The 13,603-nt window shown below is 40.9% G+C and overlaps 2 protein-coding genes across 2 annotated transcripts in view; both read right to left on the bottom strand.

The window, feature by feature from the left end:
• LOC142665291 (NACHT, LRR and PYD domains-containing protein 12-like) overlaps positions 1 to 951 on the bottom strand; it is a 169,360-nt gene extending 168,409 nt beyond the window's left edge. Inside the window, exon 1 of the mRNA XM_075844941.1 lies at positions 615 to 951. The gene's annotated coding sequence lies outside the window, so the exon portion shown is untranslated. The remainder of the gene's footprint in view (positions 1 to 614) is intronic.
• Positions 952 to 9,795: 8,844 nt separating this feature from the next.
• The window catches only part of LOC142665292 (NACHT, LRR and PYD domains-containing protein 12-like), a 102,638-nt gene continuing 98,830 nt past the window's right edge, over positions 9,796 to 13,603 (bottom strand). The window contains exon 17 of the mRNA XM_075844942.1: positions 9,796 to 10,516. Coding sequence (XP_075701057.1) covers positions 10,429 to 10,516 — 88 coding nt within the window. The 3' untranslated portion in view covers positions 9,796 to 10,428. The remainder of the gene's footprint in view (positions 10,517 to 13,603) is intronic.

The raw sequence follows: 13,603 nt of genomic DNA, 5'->3' as shown, positions 1-13,603 counted from the left end.
GTTTAATGCAACTTCAAGCCCAAGGGTTACCAGGTGTTACCATTGACTAACTATGATATTCAGTATTTTGTAGACTGATCTAGATAATGGAACAAGCAAACAGGACATTTCACCACGGGGTATGCAGTAGTCCAGGAAGGTAAGACAGTCCTGCGAAAGCCACTGCCCTCAAGCAGCTCTGCCCAAGAGGCAGAACTCATGGCACTCGCAGAAGCATGTAAGTTGGACACAGGTAAAAGCCTATACAGACCTCAAGGTACGTTTATGGAGTCGCACACGATTATGGCACAATATGGCGAGCAAGAGGTTATTTGAAATATTAATACTCTATTTGGAATTTATGAACAAATCACTGGAATGAGGATAGAGTTTATAAAATATAAATTTTTACTTATGATTTGTTAAAAGTGTGCAAATACATACACAAAGGACAAATTTATAGAATAAAACTGTACTCCCTTTTGTGAGAGAAAAATTACATTCTGTTTGGCCACGGATTACCCATTTGTGCAGGTTGTGACGACTTTTTTACAGAATAAATACAAAGCTCCAAATATGACTGCATAAGGAAGAGGTTTTTCAAGAGGTATATTTGGGGTAATCCACCCCCCTACCCGTTCTATAATGTATCCAAGTCCATCTCGATCCTGTAGCCGGGGACTGGGAAACCTCCTTTTTTCCTTTGATGTGTATCCAGGCAACTGGTATTATGCATTCTACCGACGCGTTTCCTTGTGGCCAAAATTCTTCAGGGGAGATAAGGCCAAGACTCTACAATCGGAGGCTTTGGAGCAAGAAATAAATAAATCTTATGCAGTGACAGAGATAGTTAAATGCATCTGTTCCCACGATGCTGGGATAAATGCCTGTCACGGCGTGTAACGTCCTCCCTGACATGTGGAAAGAGTCATCTATTTAGCTGAAGACTCCTAACTATCAAGACCCAACCCCGATGACGTGTCTGTGGGTGTGTTCAGGAGTAGCAGCTGTAACGATGTCAACAGTAAAAAAAACTCCCAAAGAGGGGGAGGTGTACGTGTCTGAATAAGCAGCACATAGCTCCTCCCACCAAGGCCGACAGCCAATGGGTTCGTGTAGCCTGACACAGCTGGCGATTACTGTGAGTGGGGGTGCTGATGGTCATTACTGTAAGTTGGGGGGCTGATGGTCAATACTGTGAGTTGGGGGGTTGATGGTCATTACTGTGAGTTGGGGGCTGATGGTCCCTTTACTGTGAGTGGGGGGCTGATGGTCTTCGAGTGTTTTCCGCCTCTGACCTCCCATTGAAATTAATAGGAGGCAGAAAAAACCTGCGGCGCTCGTTTGGTGCTTTTTTTGTCTGTGGTTTTTGCATTCTCTTCAACGGCTTAAAAAAAATGTGGGAAAAAAACACAGCAAAAAAAGTCAAACAATGCTGTCAATTCAAAATCTGCCTCAATCAGCTCTCTACTGACTGACATATCTCAACAAGGAGATGAACAACCAGAGCAGGTAAAAAAAAAAAAAAAAGAGGTGAAATCCTCAATACCAGAAAAATAAAGAGACAAATTGATAGTTTTTTACCGCTCAGACGGTTGTGGATGTAAAGTCTGAAGTGTCCATCAAGGGTTTGACCTTCCCCGAGCTAGAATGCAGAAAAAACAATCCAAATTTCCACTGGTGTGTGTAGATCCTCGTACTTGATGTTCTAAATCTCCAGCAAGGGAGAAAGGAGATGGTGCACTACCTTTGGGAAACTACAAATTCCACGAGTTTATTCCATACTTACAAAAACCGATCTAGATAAAAGCATAAGATAAGCTCTTGTAAAATGCCAAATAATGCAACCCAACCCTGGGTTTCGCCCTTCCGGCTTCCTCTGGGGCATATAAGTGTAGTTATGAATTAATTGAATAAAAAGACCTCATTATTTGTTGTGAAACTGCGCTGCGGCATAATGAGATCTAATTGCATGACTCGTCTATGCTACTTAACTAAAAGCTGTGTGAATACGGTTCAATCGCTCCAAGACATATATAAAAAAACATATATAGAAGTATAACCAATATGATGTCTTTTTTATGATGATCCCCACATTCCTTCCACCTATATGAATAACCGCTCGGTTATATAAATCACAATGATCCACCTTATACAAATGACAATTTTGAAATATAGGTTATTACAATATTATGTGTCAATCTTACAATATTATATACCGATCTTACATCTTATACATGCGGGTAAAGTACCATTTTTTATTTTACGTTTTTTTCAATTGAAAGAGCTTTTGATTTCTGTAAATATGACCTCCTGATGCTGCAAATTTTACAAATGACCATTTTAGTTCTCTTTACAACCTTTAAAATGTATTGCTCTCTGTTGTGTATAATAAGTTAAGTTTGGATTTTGAGTTTTTTACTTCTAAAATAAAAATCTGTTAGGAGATTTGTTCAATAAAATTTGCATTATACTCCAGCGGTTGATGGCTTGAAGATTATACTGACTGTCATTTGCATCGACTATTTAGGAAAATCAGCGAAAAATAACATTTGCATAATAATTTGGAATGCGATGTAGTGTGGAAAATAGGCTTTGTTCCTTTATAGGCAAATTGTGATTTATCATAAAATGTACCTGCCACCTACTAGGGCAATTATATTATTAGACGTTATTTGTATGTTCTCCCTGTTTTCTCCTGACACTCCGGTTTACTTCCATGCTCCAAAAAACGTACTAAAAGTTAATTGGCTTAACTGGTTGCCGACACAGGACGAGAATGCTCGTACTGAGCGGCGGTTACTTCTCCATTCTCGTCCTGTGTGACAGCCGTCTCTGCGCGTGATCGAGAGCGGGGCAACGGTAATACACAGCCACGGTCCCGCTCTGACAGCGGAGAGGAGAGAAACGTCTTCTCTCCGCCATTAACCCTTTGAATGGCGCGATGAAAGCTGATCGTGGCGTTCAAGGAGAGGGAACTGCACTTTGATCGCGTCACAGAAAATAACGTGTGACGCGATCAAAGCCCATAACTTGTATGGCCAGACAGCCCAGGGTCCATTGAAGGACCCCAAGGCTGTCTGAACATATTTCCTGTTAGGGCATACTGAGGTCTGCCTTAGCAACTGCCTGTGTACTATCCGTACACAGGCTAATGTACTAGCATATAGATCTATGCCAGTACATTACAGTTACAAAATCAAAATGATAAATCCCTTCATGGGATTAAAAAAAATACACAAACACACTACTTATAATAAATAAACTTTTCAAAATAGAAGTCCCAAAACATGAACTAATATAGACATAATTGTTATCGCCACGACCGTAACAACCTGTACAACAAATGTATAATATTATTTATGATCGGTGTATGGCGTAAAAACGGAAGTGCTTTTTTTCTGAATTTTCGCCAAAATAAAAATGTATAGAAACTAAACGATAATGTATTTGTACCAAAAAATGGTACCTACATAAAGTACAACTCGTCCCGCAAAAAACAGTCTCCTACAACTACGTCGTACAAAAAATAAGAGTTATGAGTGTCGGGATGCAAAGAGGGAAATATAAAAAAAAATTGTTCTGTCCTCAAGGCCAAAATTGCCCGTGTCCTTACACTGGCCAATTATCGGGCAAAACTCTCGTTCATCAGCTGATTGCATTGTTTTAAATGCAGAAATTTTTATCCTTGTCGGCAGCATATTTCCCTGCTACCTACATGCTAAAAATGTATGGGGACGAGCGATCAGAGTAACGATTGCACAGCCCAAGTCGGGCCGTGTAATACCAGCTTTACTGTGAATGTGGCCCTAATGTGTGTGTCAGAGAGGAAAATGTAACAGTACTGTGGAATATATTGCTATATAAGAAAAGTTGAACTTGACTCTTATTTCCTTGTATGTTACAGTAAGATTATTCCAGCCGTGTGCCTGTAATTTGACTTGACTTTTCAAATACAGCAGAGGCGACTGAGTGCAGGAAAACAGGTACATTTTGTTTACATAGGATTTCAATTTGAGATTTAAAATTATTTGGACTACATTGTCACATCTGTATTAGTCATTTCTATGACACTTGGTTGTGATAAGGAGCCAGGATCACTAGTAAAAGTAAATAAAATGAAGCCAAACTAGAGGAATATTTTACATCTCATGGTGTTACATAAAGATGCAGAATAGTTGAGTTTGTCATTTGCCATAACTCATGGTGATATCCGTTTCATCCCACGTCTTTATAAAAGTCAATAGAAATTAAACATTTCCTCTAATATGGCAAAAAATATTGCACAAATGAAATCGTTAACATTTAATGAAAAAAACAAACGTAATACAAACTGTTTTTAACCCTTTCACGGCTGCCATACGGCTATATATGTTCTTACTTCCAATGCCCCGTGCAATTATCACACATGTCGGCCAGGGCTTTGAGAGCCCTGGAATACACCCCCCTCACTGTAGATAGTGCCACCCACAACACCCTGTAGGCATCGCAAAACCCTCTAGATAGCGCCACCTAAGCTCCCTCCAGCATCGGAATTCCCGGCCAGCGCTCTGGCCGAGTATTCCCCTCCTAGTTGGAGCACCCGCTGTCTCCATCCCCGCTATAGATCGTGTCACCGTTAGTGGCTCTTTCTAAGAGCGTAATCCCCGTCCAACACTCTGGCCGGGGATTCCGCTACTGGAGAAGCCCCTGGTATCACTATCCATATATGGACAATGATATCAGGGGCTACTCTTGAAGCGGAATCCCCGCACTGGTAGGAGGGGATTCCGCTTTTAGATTTAACCCCTGACATTACTGTCCATATATGGACAGAGACATCAGGGGCTTCCTGTAGGAGCAGAATCTTCGGCCAGAGGGATTCCGCTCCTACAGGGAGCTACAGTGGTGCTATTTACAGGAAGGGGGTACCATTTACATGTGGGGTGGGGGGGGGTGGCACTATCTGCAGCGGGGACATTGCTAAATACAGGGGGGATGTTATGGCGCTATCTACATGGGCACTATGTGGGCATTATCTACAGGGAGAACTGACACTGTGGGCACTGGCACTATCTATGTGGGCAATGTGGCACTATCTACACTGGTATTGTGTCACTATCGACATGGGTCCTGTGGTGTTTTCAGGGGGTTGAGACAAAAAACTCTTAGGCTGGGTTCACACGACCTATTTTCAGACGTATACGATGCGTTTTTTGCCTCGTTTTACGTCTGAAAATACGTCTCAAATACGTTGTCAAACATCTGCCCATTACTTTCTATGGGTACAACGCTGTATTGTTCCCACGACGCGTAATTTTACGCGTCGTACGGCAATTACGACGCGTAAAATTACGCCTCGTAAAAAGAAGTGCAGGACACTTCTTTGGACGTTTTTGGAGCTGTTTTCTCATAGACTCCAATGAAAACAGCTCCAAAAACGGACGTAAAAAACGCTGCGAAGAATGCGAGTTGGTCAAAAAACGTCTGAAAATCAGGGGCTGTTTTCCCTTGAAAACAGCTCTGTATTTTCAGACGTTTTTGGTCACTACGTGTGCACATACCCTCAACGAATAAAATTGATCCATTTATTTTTTATTTTTTTTTAACGTCCATGAAACACGGATGGCAAATGACGGTTAAAAACGGTCAGACGGCCAGGAAATGAGTTCAAATTTTGAGACACATTGATGCAAAACAGACATGAAAAACAAAAACTGACCGTTGATTCTTTGTTGACTGACATATTTTTCACGGTCGTGTGTATATATAGCGCTCTTCACTCTCCCTTCACAGTGATCCAGGGTGACGAAGGGAGAAGACTAATTGTTACAGAGCTCTACTGTAGATAAATATATATAGATGAATAGATATAAAGTGGTTTTTGTTTTTTTTTCTGATTTGACTTCTCATAATAAAAATTAAAAACTGAGTTAATTAAACTAATCTAGAAAATAAAAGCATCAGAAGTCTTATAAAACAAAACTAAGTAAAAATAGTTGTGATATTCAAAGCGGTTACAAAAATATTATCGTTTAAAGAAGTGCATATAAGAAATGGAAAATTTGACCTGGACACGGGCATCAATGAACATATCTCATTGAATATAATGCAGATATTTTGATAACCTTTATATAATTACTCTAACAGTTCCCTTCTTTTTGACAAAATACTGCATCCAACTATTCTATCCCTATGGGAACCAATATCCTCTGAAGGTGGAAACTCGGATCCTCCTATCCCTTCCTAAACTAGGATAGTGGCTATTAGAATGGGGAATCTACCTATCGTGAGTTACAGCCGAAACTGTGGTATATCATGGTTTCCACAGGTAGCCATATAAACAGTGGGATCATCAAACTTGCCTTGAGATCCTTTCCCACAGATCTATAAATCATTTACCTAAGGCCAGATTTACACGAGCGTGTGCGTTTTGCGCGCGCAAATGGTACTTAACAGCTCCGTGTGTCACCCTCGTATGATGCGTGGCTGTGTGATTTTCGCTCAGCCGCCATCATTATGACTCTGTTTGTAAACAGAAAAGCACGTGGTGCTTTTCTGTTTTCATTCATACTTTTTACTGCTGTTGCGCGAATCACACGCGTCCCACGGAAGTGCTTCCGTGTGGTGCGCGTGATTTTCACGCACCCATTGACTTTAATGGGTGCGTGATGCGCGAAGAGCGCAGAAATATAGGACATGTTGTGCGTTTCACTCAGCGGACACACGCTGCGTGAAAATAACGGACTGTCTGCACGGCCCCATAGGCTAACATAGGTCCGTGCGACGCGCGTGAAAAATCACTCGCGTTGCACAGACGTATTGCACGTTCGTGTAAATCCACCCTACGAGTGGGGTGTTCCCGGCCACACAAATCTATACCTAATTATCTGATTCTTTCCTAACACCACCACGTTGGACAAATATGTCGACTTGAGAAGGGTTTCTTCCATCACAGTAGACTCAGATCATCCATCATCCCTGATGAATTGAGGCATGTGAACTGTTACTGGAAACAAAGATGAAGAAATTATTTCATGTCCCAATGTTTCTCCTTTTTCTACACACAGAACTTTAATCTGCGTTGGTTTTTATAACCGTTACAACACTTCGTTGTCATAAAAAATTAGTTTGACTATCAGATAAATCTGTATTCCTATAATAAATACCTACAAAGCTACATGTGATATTCTGTAAAACCAACCACCTATTCCCTTAAACCAGTCAGCTGGGTTTAGCCAACTCAGCAAATCTGAATTCCAGTTATCCTGAGCGTTATTAACTTTCCTGAACTCTTTACCTTATTATCCTGCTCGATATCATACTTGACTTGCAACAGGCCAGAGGGTTCTATATAATGCCAGCAGGCAGGGCCTACTATCTGACACATACCGGCTTGGGATGCTATGAGATAGTCCAGGACTATAGCATGCTGGTTAGTTACTAAGATAAGCTGACTGGTAAGTGTTCTAGTTCTATTTAAAGCATCAGAAACATATACTGTAATATTGTCAAATAAGTCAGAAAGCTTTTCAATATTATGTGCCTACTAGTGTGAGTGATAGGCCAAACTCTTTTTGCCAGGGATCATGTACTAGGGATTTGGCCTTACTTGGGTTGGCTTACTTCTTGAACAATAACATCGACCCAAATGGCCTTACTTGGGTTGGCTTACCTCTTGAACAATAACATCGACCCAAATGGACATATATATAATGATAGCAGACAACGTGTATGTAAGTAAAGATACCACATATATTTTTCTGCTATTATTATATATGTCCATTTGGGTCTATGTTATTCCTCTTCCTTATATTAAATTGAGATATCCTAAATAGGACCTGTTTTATTAATACTATCTTTCAAATACATTGTCCTGCTGGGCCCTTCTACGGAGCGTATATCCTGACAGATTCACTTTTTAATGAATATAACTAATGATTTCAGAATGTGTATGCACTAATACAACACAAGGTTATCACTTATTATTTCCATACACTACGTAGCGTACCTACCTTTTATAGGTCCTTCTGACATCTTTCAAAGATAGTACCTTAGACCTAACTTAGGTACTTGTCCTCCATGGCACTTATCTATTACTTACTTGTTAATTCAGCAGATATAATCTCCGCATCGTAAATCCCAAGTGCCCAGACATGTGCACTTGCTCTCTGGATCCTAAAATTGGCTATGTCCAGCCTGGAACGCTACACGCATGCGCATCCCGCACGCATGGATTGGACCCTGTGTATATCTTCTTGATTGGCTAATGCACCTGCCAATCTTGTTGTATGTAGGCTCGTCTCCAGTTAGGGAATCCTATTGGCTCCTACACAGGTGATTCCTGTGTTAGGTATGCCCGAGGTTTTAAAGGAAGAGGAATTACAATGCCCGCTCACTATACCCATTTTGACCCCCTGAGGACGCTGTTTTAAACATGGGGGGGGAGGCTAAGATACTTTTAAACAGCTATGTCAGACCGGCCTCCATACCACGATTAATCGCAAACTAGCGTATGTTTAGCAGTCTGCAGCTCCTGATCCAAGCACTTACACTGTTGCATCTATCATACTCTATCCTGCCACAGTGAAGGCATCGTTTCTACAGAGCATGTGCCAGCTGACTTTAGCTATACATTTTAATTCATTGCGTCAGTCGTTTCTTTCCTTGGACGTTTTAATAGCATATTAATAAAAGTTATATTTTACCATTGTTCAGTCAGTAGTTGGGAAATTTGGTTTCATTGTGCCATAAGTACATTAGTTCTTTGATTCATTCATATACCTGCCAACTACTGGGGTCTTTCTAGTTTTCTAGATTTGAAATATGGGCTCTGAGCTAAGGCCCAAACTAGGTTGCGTCATTAAAGGGTTAACTTATTATCCCATATGAACAGATATCATATATGTACAGCGCCTGTGTCAACAAACTCCACAAAATCTGGCATGTTTGGTGTAACCCCCTCCCCCTGATCTCTTCCCTTCCCATACTCTTGTACCATCTCCACAGCAGAAATATTAAATCCACACGGCTCCCCATGGAAAAGTTGTATTGCCTGTTGTCAGTGTGTGACTACTTACCTGCACATATGTGATAGGATTATGTAACATAACAGGTCACAGGAATTGCAGGAGTCGGGACACAAACAATTACAATGGTAAAAGATGTTTATTTCACATGTGACTTTACTTCCAGAAAGACTTCAGAGCACACAACTAGCAGCAGAGCATATTTATACAGAGGTACATGGATTAACCATCACTAAGATATACGGTCATGTCCTTCTCAGGTGACAGACATGCCATACAGGTCTATCAGGAGCGTCTACCAGAACGTGTTACCTATATTATGTCCTATATACAGGAAACATCCGCTAACTCACAAGTTGGTGGTTCAGCGTAGCCTTACTACCTATGTGCTATATTCTGCTGCATGATCAGGCGACCACCTGCTGGCCCAGGAAATCTATATACAATAGCATGGTATAGGAGGAAAACATGATTATCATCAGTCACCTAATAGCTGGAAATTCCCTATGCCATACACCTACCATCCCCATGCCATACACCTACCATCCCCATGCCATACACCTACCATTCCCTATGCCATACACCTACCATTCCCTATGCCATACACCTACCGTCCCCATGCCATACACCTACCATCCCTATGCCATACACCTACCATCTTCATGCCATACACCTACCATTCCCTATGCCATACACCTACCATCCCCATGCCATACACCTACCATCCCTATGCCATACACCTACCATCTTCATGCCATACACCTACCATTCCCTATGCCATACACCTACCATTCCCTATGCCATACACCTACCGTCTCCTTGCCCTACACCTACCATCCCTATGCCATATACCTATCATCCCTTTTCCATACAGATGCTGTGTTTCTGTTACTATGTTTCTTTGTATTCTGTCAGTCTTGTTTTCTTTTTCAGTGGATTTGCTTTTTAATAAATAGTTTAAAATGAGCTTTCCTTGTGTTGGACAGTCTGTCAGTCTGTCCTGGAGCTGATAACATTACACAGATGGTCTCATGGTTGGCCCACAGTTTGTCTTCATCTATGTATGGATTTTACAGGATAAAACACGGAGCTTATTACATAGATGGCGGCTGGAGGATCTAGAGACTTTCCACACTTCGGTCTCAGATTTGTACATTGATATCCTAACCGCAGACTGTCCACAAATACAATGTAGATATGAAGGTTCTGAGCGTATCACACTGTTGTACAATCCATCTGTTATGTAATATGTAGGACTTGTCCCCGTTGCGGGCACTGGGAAAGAATTCCTGTAGGATGTTATAATATAAGAGGTTTCCTCCTCCTCTGCAGATCAGAGATATTGCCCATAATGCACCAGGAAACACTTAATACTGGACCCCTGAAGAAGTATTGACCGGGTGTCTGCTCATCACAGATAGAAATCCAGGTTCTTGTTTGTTCAGCAAATAATCTTCAAATTTGGTTTGTGTCGTCCCAGGTTTCTTAAGGCTTCCTCCTCCTCTTTAGATAATCCATTGCGACTCATACTAGAACAAAAAACAGAATCCGCTAGTGTTAGCGACTTTATATTGTAAGGATTTCACATGACCTCAGATTAGTCAGTGATCAGCCTGAAGATGGAATCTCAATTTTTAAAGATCAGAAAACCCCTCCACACACAGCGTTTTAGGAAAAACACCGCAATTTTTTCTCTTTTTTCTAATGTTTCGGCTATACGTTAATAGGCAAATATGAAACGCGCTACAAAAAGTGCATTTTTCTTGTGCTGTCTTTTTCCACCTTAGGTTTGTTTTTTCTTTCAAAATGCAGCTTCTTCTAGTTATGGCTTTCATGGTGTTTTTTACAGGCCCAAAAAATTGCCACAAAAGTGTGTGAAGAAAGTCTTAAGGACGCAGCTTATTTTAGGCTCTTCGGACACAGCAATTTTTTATTTATTATTTTCTCGCCGCATCTCAAGAGGTATAGTTTTTTTTTTTTTTTCCTATTCATGTATCTATTTTAATTCTTGTTTTTTTCCAGTTGCATTTTTCAATGGCACATATATATATATTAATCAAACAAACCATCCCTCCCCCCCACCCTGGGGGATAGAAAAAGTAAAAGATTATTATTTTTTCTAGCATTTTGTTTTTGCGCTGTTTAAAGGTGTATATACAGAAAGGGTTTTTATTTTTGCCACGTAAATACATCCTTCTGAAAAAGTAATTGTAACCGTTCTTTTCTAAGTCTTAAATTGATGCCGTTTACGATGTGGTATAAATGACATAACGTAATTCTGCAGGTCGCTATGATTACAGCAATACCAAATTTTCTTTGTTTTACTATTGCACAATAAAAGATTTTTTTTTTTATGGGTGTCCGAATGCTGGAAACCCCCATAAATGACCCAATTTTGAAAACTACACCCCCTTAACCCCTTCCCGCTCAGCAGTATTACCTTGAGCTGAGCACATCGTTAGCGCTCAGCTCAGTAAATGTACTGTCCTGAATAAACACAGCGCCATTTAATCCCGGCGTGTGTTTGAACTGTGATACCTGCTGTTTCCTACAGCAGGCTATCACAGCTCAATACTTCAGAACCAATTGCGGTGGTCCCACCCTGGCGATCGAGGCTATTGGTTAGTCAGTGACTACTAACCAATAGCAGCGATCGCATACATCATTTCCTGCCCTAGACCTCACATCTTCCCGCACCCGCCCTGAACCTCTGTTGGCGTTAGAGAGTAGTTCAGAGCGGTTGTGTCAAGAGAAATGTGCAGAAAAACTTGAAAAAGTTACTTTTTTGCACTTCCCATCTGCTCCATTCACTTCCCACTCCTGTCTTCCGCCTCCTTGTGTTCCCCTTGTCATCCCCGTTTTTGGTCCGTGATCTCCGATCACTGACCACTTCTTAGTCTCCAGGGCTACATTTCTTGTTCTCTGGATTATTTTTTTCTTTATAAAATACAAAAAAAAAATATATAAAAATTATTAAAATGAAAGTAAGTAAGTACAGCGCCGTGTATGATTTACCAGGCTGGATTTTCTCCATAACCGGTTAGTTGATATCTGGTTCCCTTGTTTAACCAGGACAGATAATTGCAGCTTTCTTCCACAAACAGCGCCACATCTGTCCACGGGTCGGCTGTGATATTGTCCATTCCCTTCAATGGAGCGGAGTTGCAATACAACACATAACCTGTTGACAGGTGTGGCGCTGTTTTAGAAGAAAAGCAGAGATTTTTTTCTAACCTTCTACATCCTCTTAATATCACCCATTTGGAAATGTTTTCCTTATTCCCCTCCCCAATGTGTTATAGAAATTGTAAAACTTCACACAGAACAGTTTTTATTACGTTTTAATTGGTGGGGGTCCTGACAAGTGAATAGGTCTGTGCTGCACGTAGCTGGGAGGGCCACAGTGCTTATACAGGGCTGTGGTCGCTTCATTCTCAGGTGTGGATAACCCTGTATTTAGCCCGACCTGTTATTTTATATTAATCCCTTAGATCTAACTGATCAGTATACGCTAAATAGTGACTGAGATTTCAAGTCCCCTAGGGGGGACTAATAAAAAGTGTAAAAAAAAGTTTAACAAAGTTTTCAGTAGTGAAAAAAAAATTAAAAATTAAAAAGTAAAAAAAAAATCTTTCCAATTTTCCTCTAAAGTAAAAAATAAAATTGATATCGATGTGTCCGTAAAAGTCCGAACTATTACAATATACTGTTATTTAACGCACGGTGAACACCGTAAAAAAAAAAATGTAGACGCCAGAATTGCTGTTTTTTGGTCAATTTAGCGGTAAAAAAGAAAATAAAAAACGATCAAAAAGACGTATGTACCAAAAAACTGTACCAATATAAACCACAGCTCGTGCCGCAAAAAATAACCCATTACACCGCTCAACCGACGAAAAAATGAAAAGGTTATGGCTTTCAGAATTTTTTTCTTTGTAAAAGGAGTTAAAAATTTTAAAAAAAACCTATATAAATTTGGTATCGTCGTAATTGTATTGACTAGCAGAATAAAGTACATTTGTCGTTTTCACCACACGGTGAAAGATGTAAAAAATTAAACCCCCCCCAAAAAAACATGGAGGAATGGCAGTTTTTTCCAATTCCACCCCACATTGAATTTTTTTTCAGATTCCCAGTACATTGGCAATTTAAATAGTGCCAATAGAAACTACAAGTCATCCCTCAAAAAACAAGCCTTCACGGGGGGCGGAGCTTGCTGCGCTGGGTGATGGTAGTGTTATCCCGGAGCTCTACCTCACACTCGTCAAAACTAGCTAATTACACCGACCGCAACCCTTCAGAGATGGTGAAAACGGGGCAAGACAGGAACAAGGATACCCAAGGTACCCCTAGGCACCATAAATCCTTACCCGAGATGGATAAATTATTTCGGAAGAAAGGCGCCTCGCCGGCGGGGAAATCCAAAATGGTGCCGGTCCTCTCGCAAGAGGAACAACGTGCAGATGACTCGGACAGCTCTTATGCCCCTTATGACTGTGCGGGGGACGCGGATGCCGAACCTATTTCCAGGGCTTACCTTAAAGAGACCCTGCTGCAGGCCCTTACTCCGGTGATGAACGATCTCATGGAGATAAAAACAGACATCGGGTCCTGGC

The sequence above is a fragment of the Rhinoderma darwinii genome, chromosome 12 (assembly GCF_050947455.1).
Source record: "Rhinoderma darwinii isolate aRhiDar2 chromosome 12, aRhiDar2.hap1, whole genome shotgun sequence".
In the NCBI taxonomy this organism is placed as follows: domain Eukaryota; kingdom Metazoa; phylum Chordata; class Amphibia; order Anura; family Rhinodermatidae; genus Rhinoderma; species Rhinoderma darwinii.
This window is presented reverse-complemented; position numbering and strand designations above follow the sequence as displayed.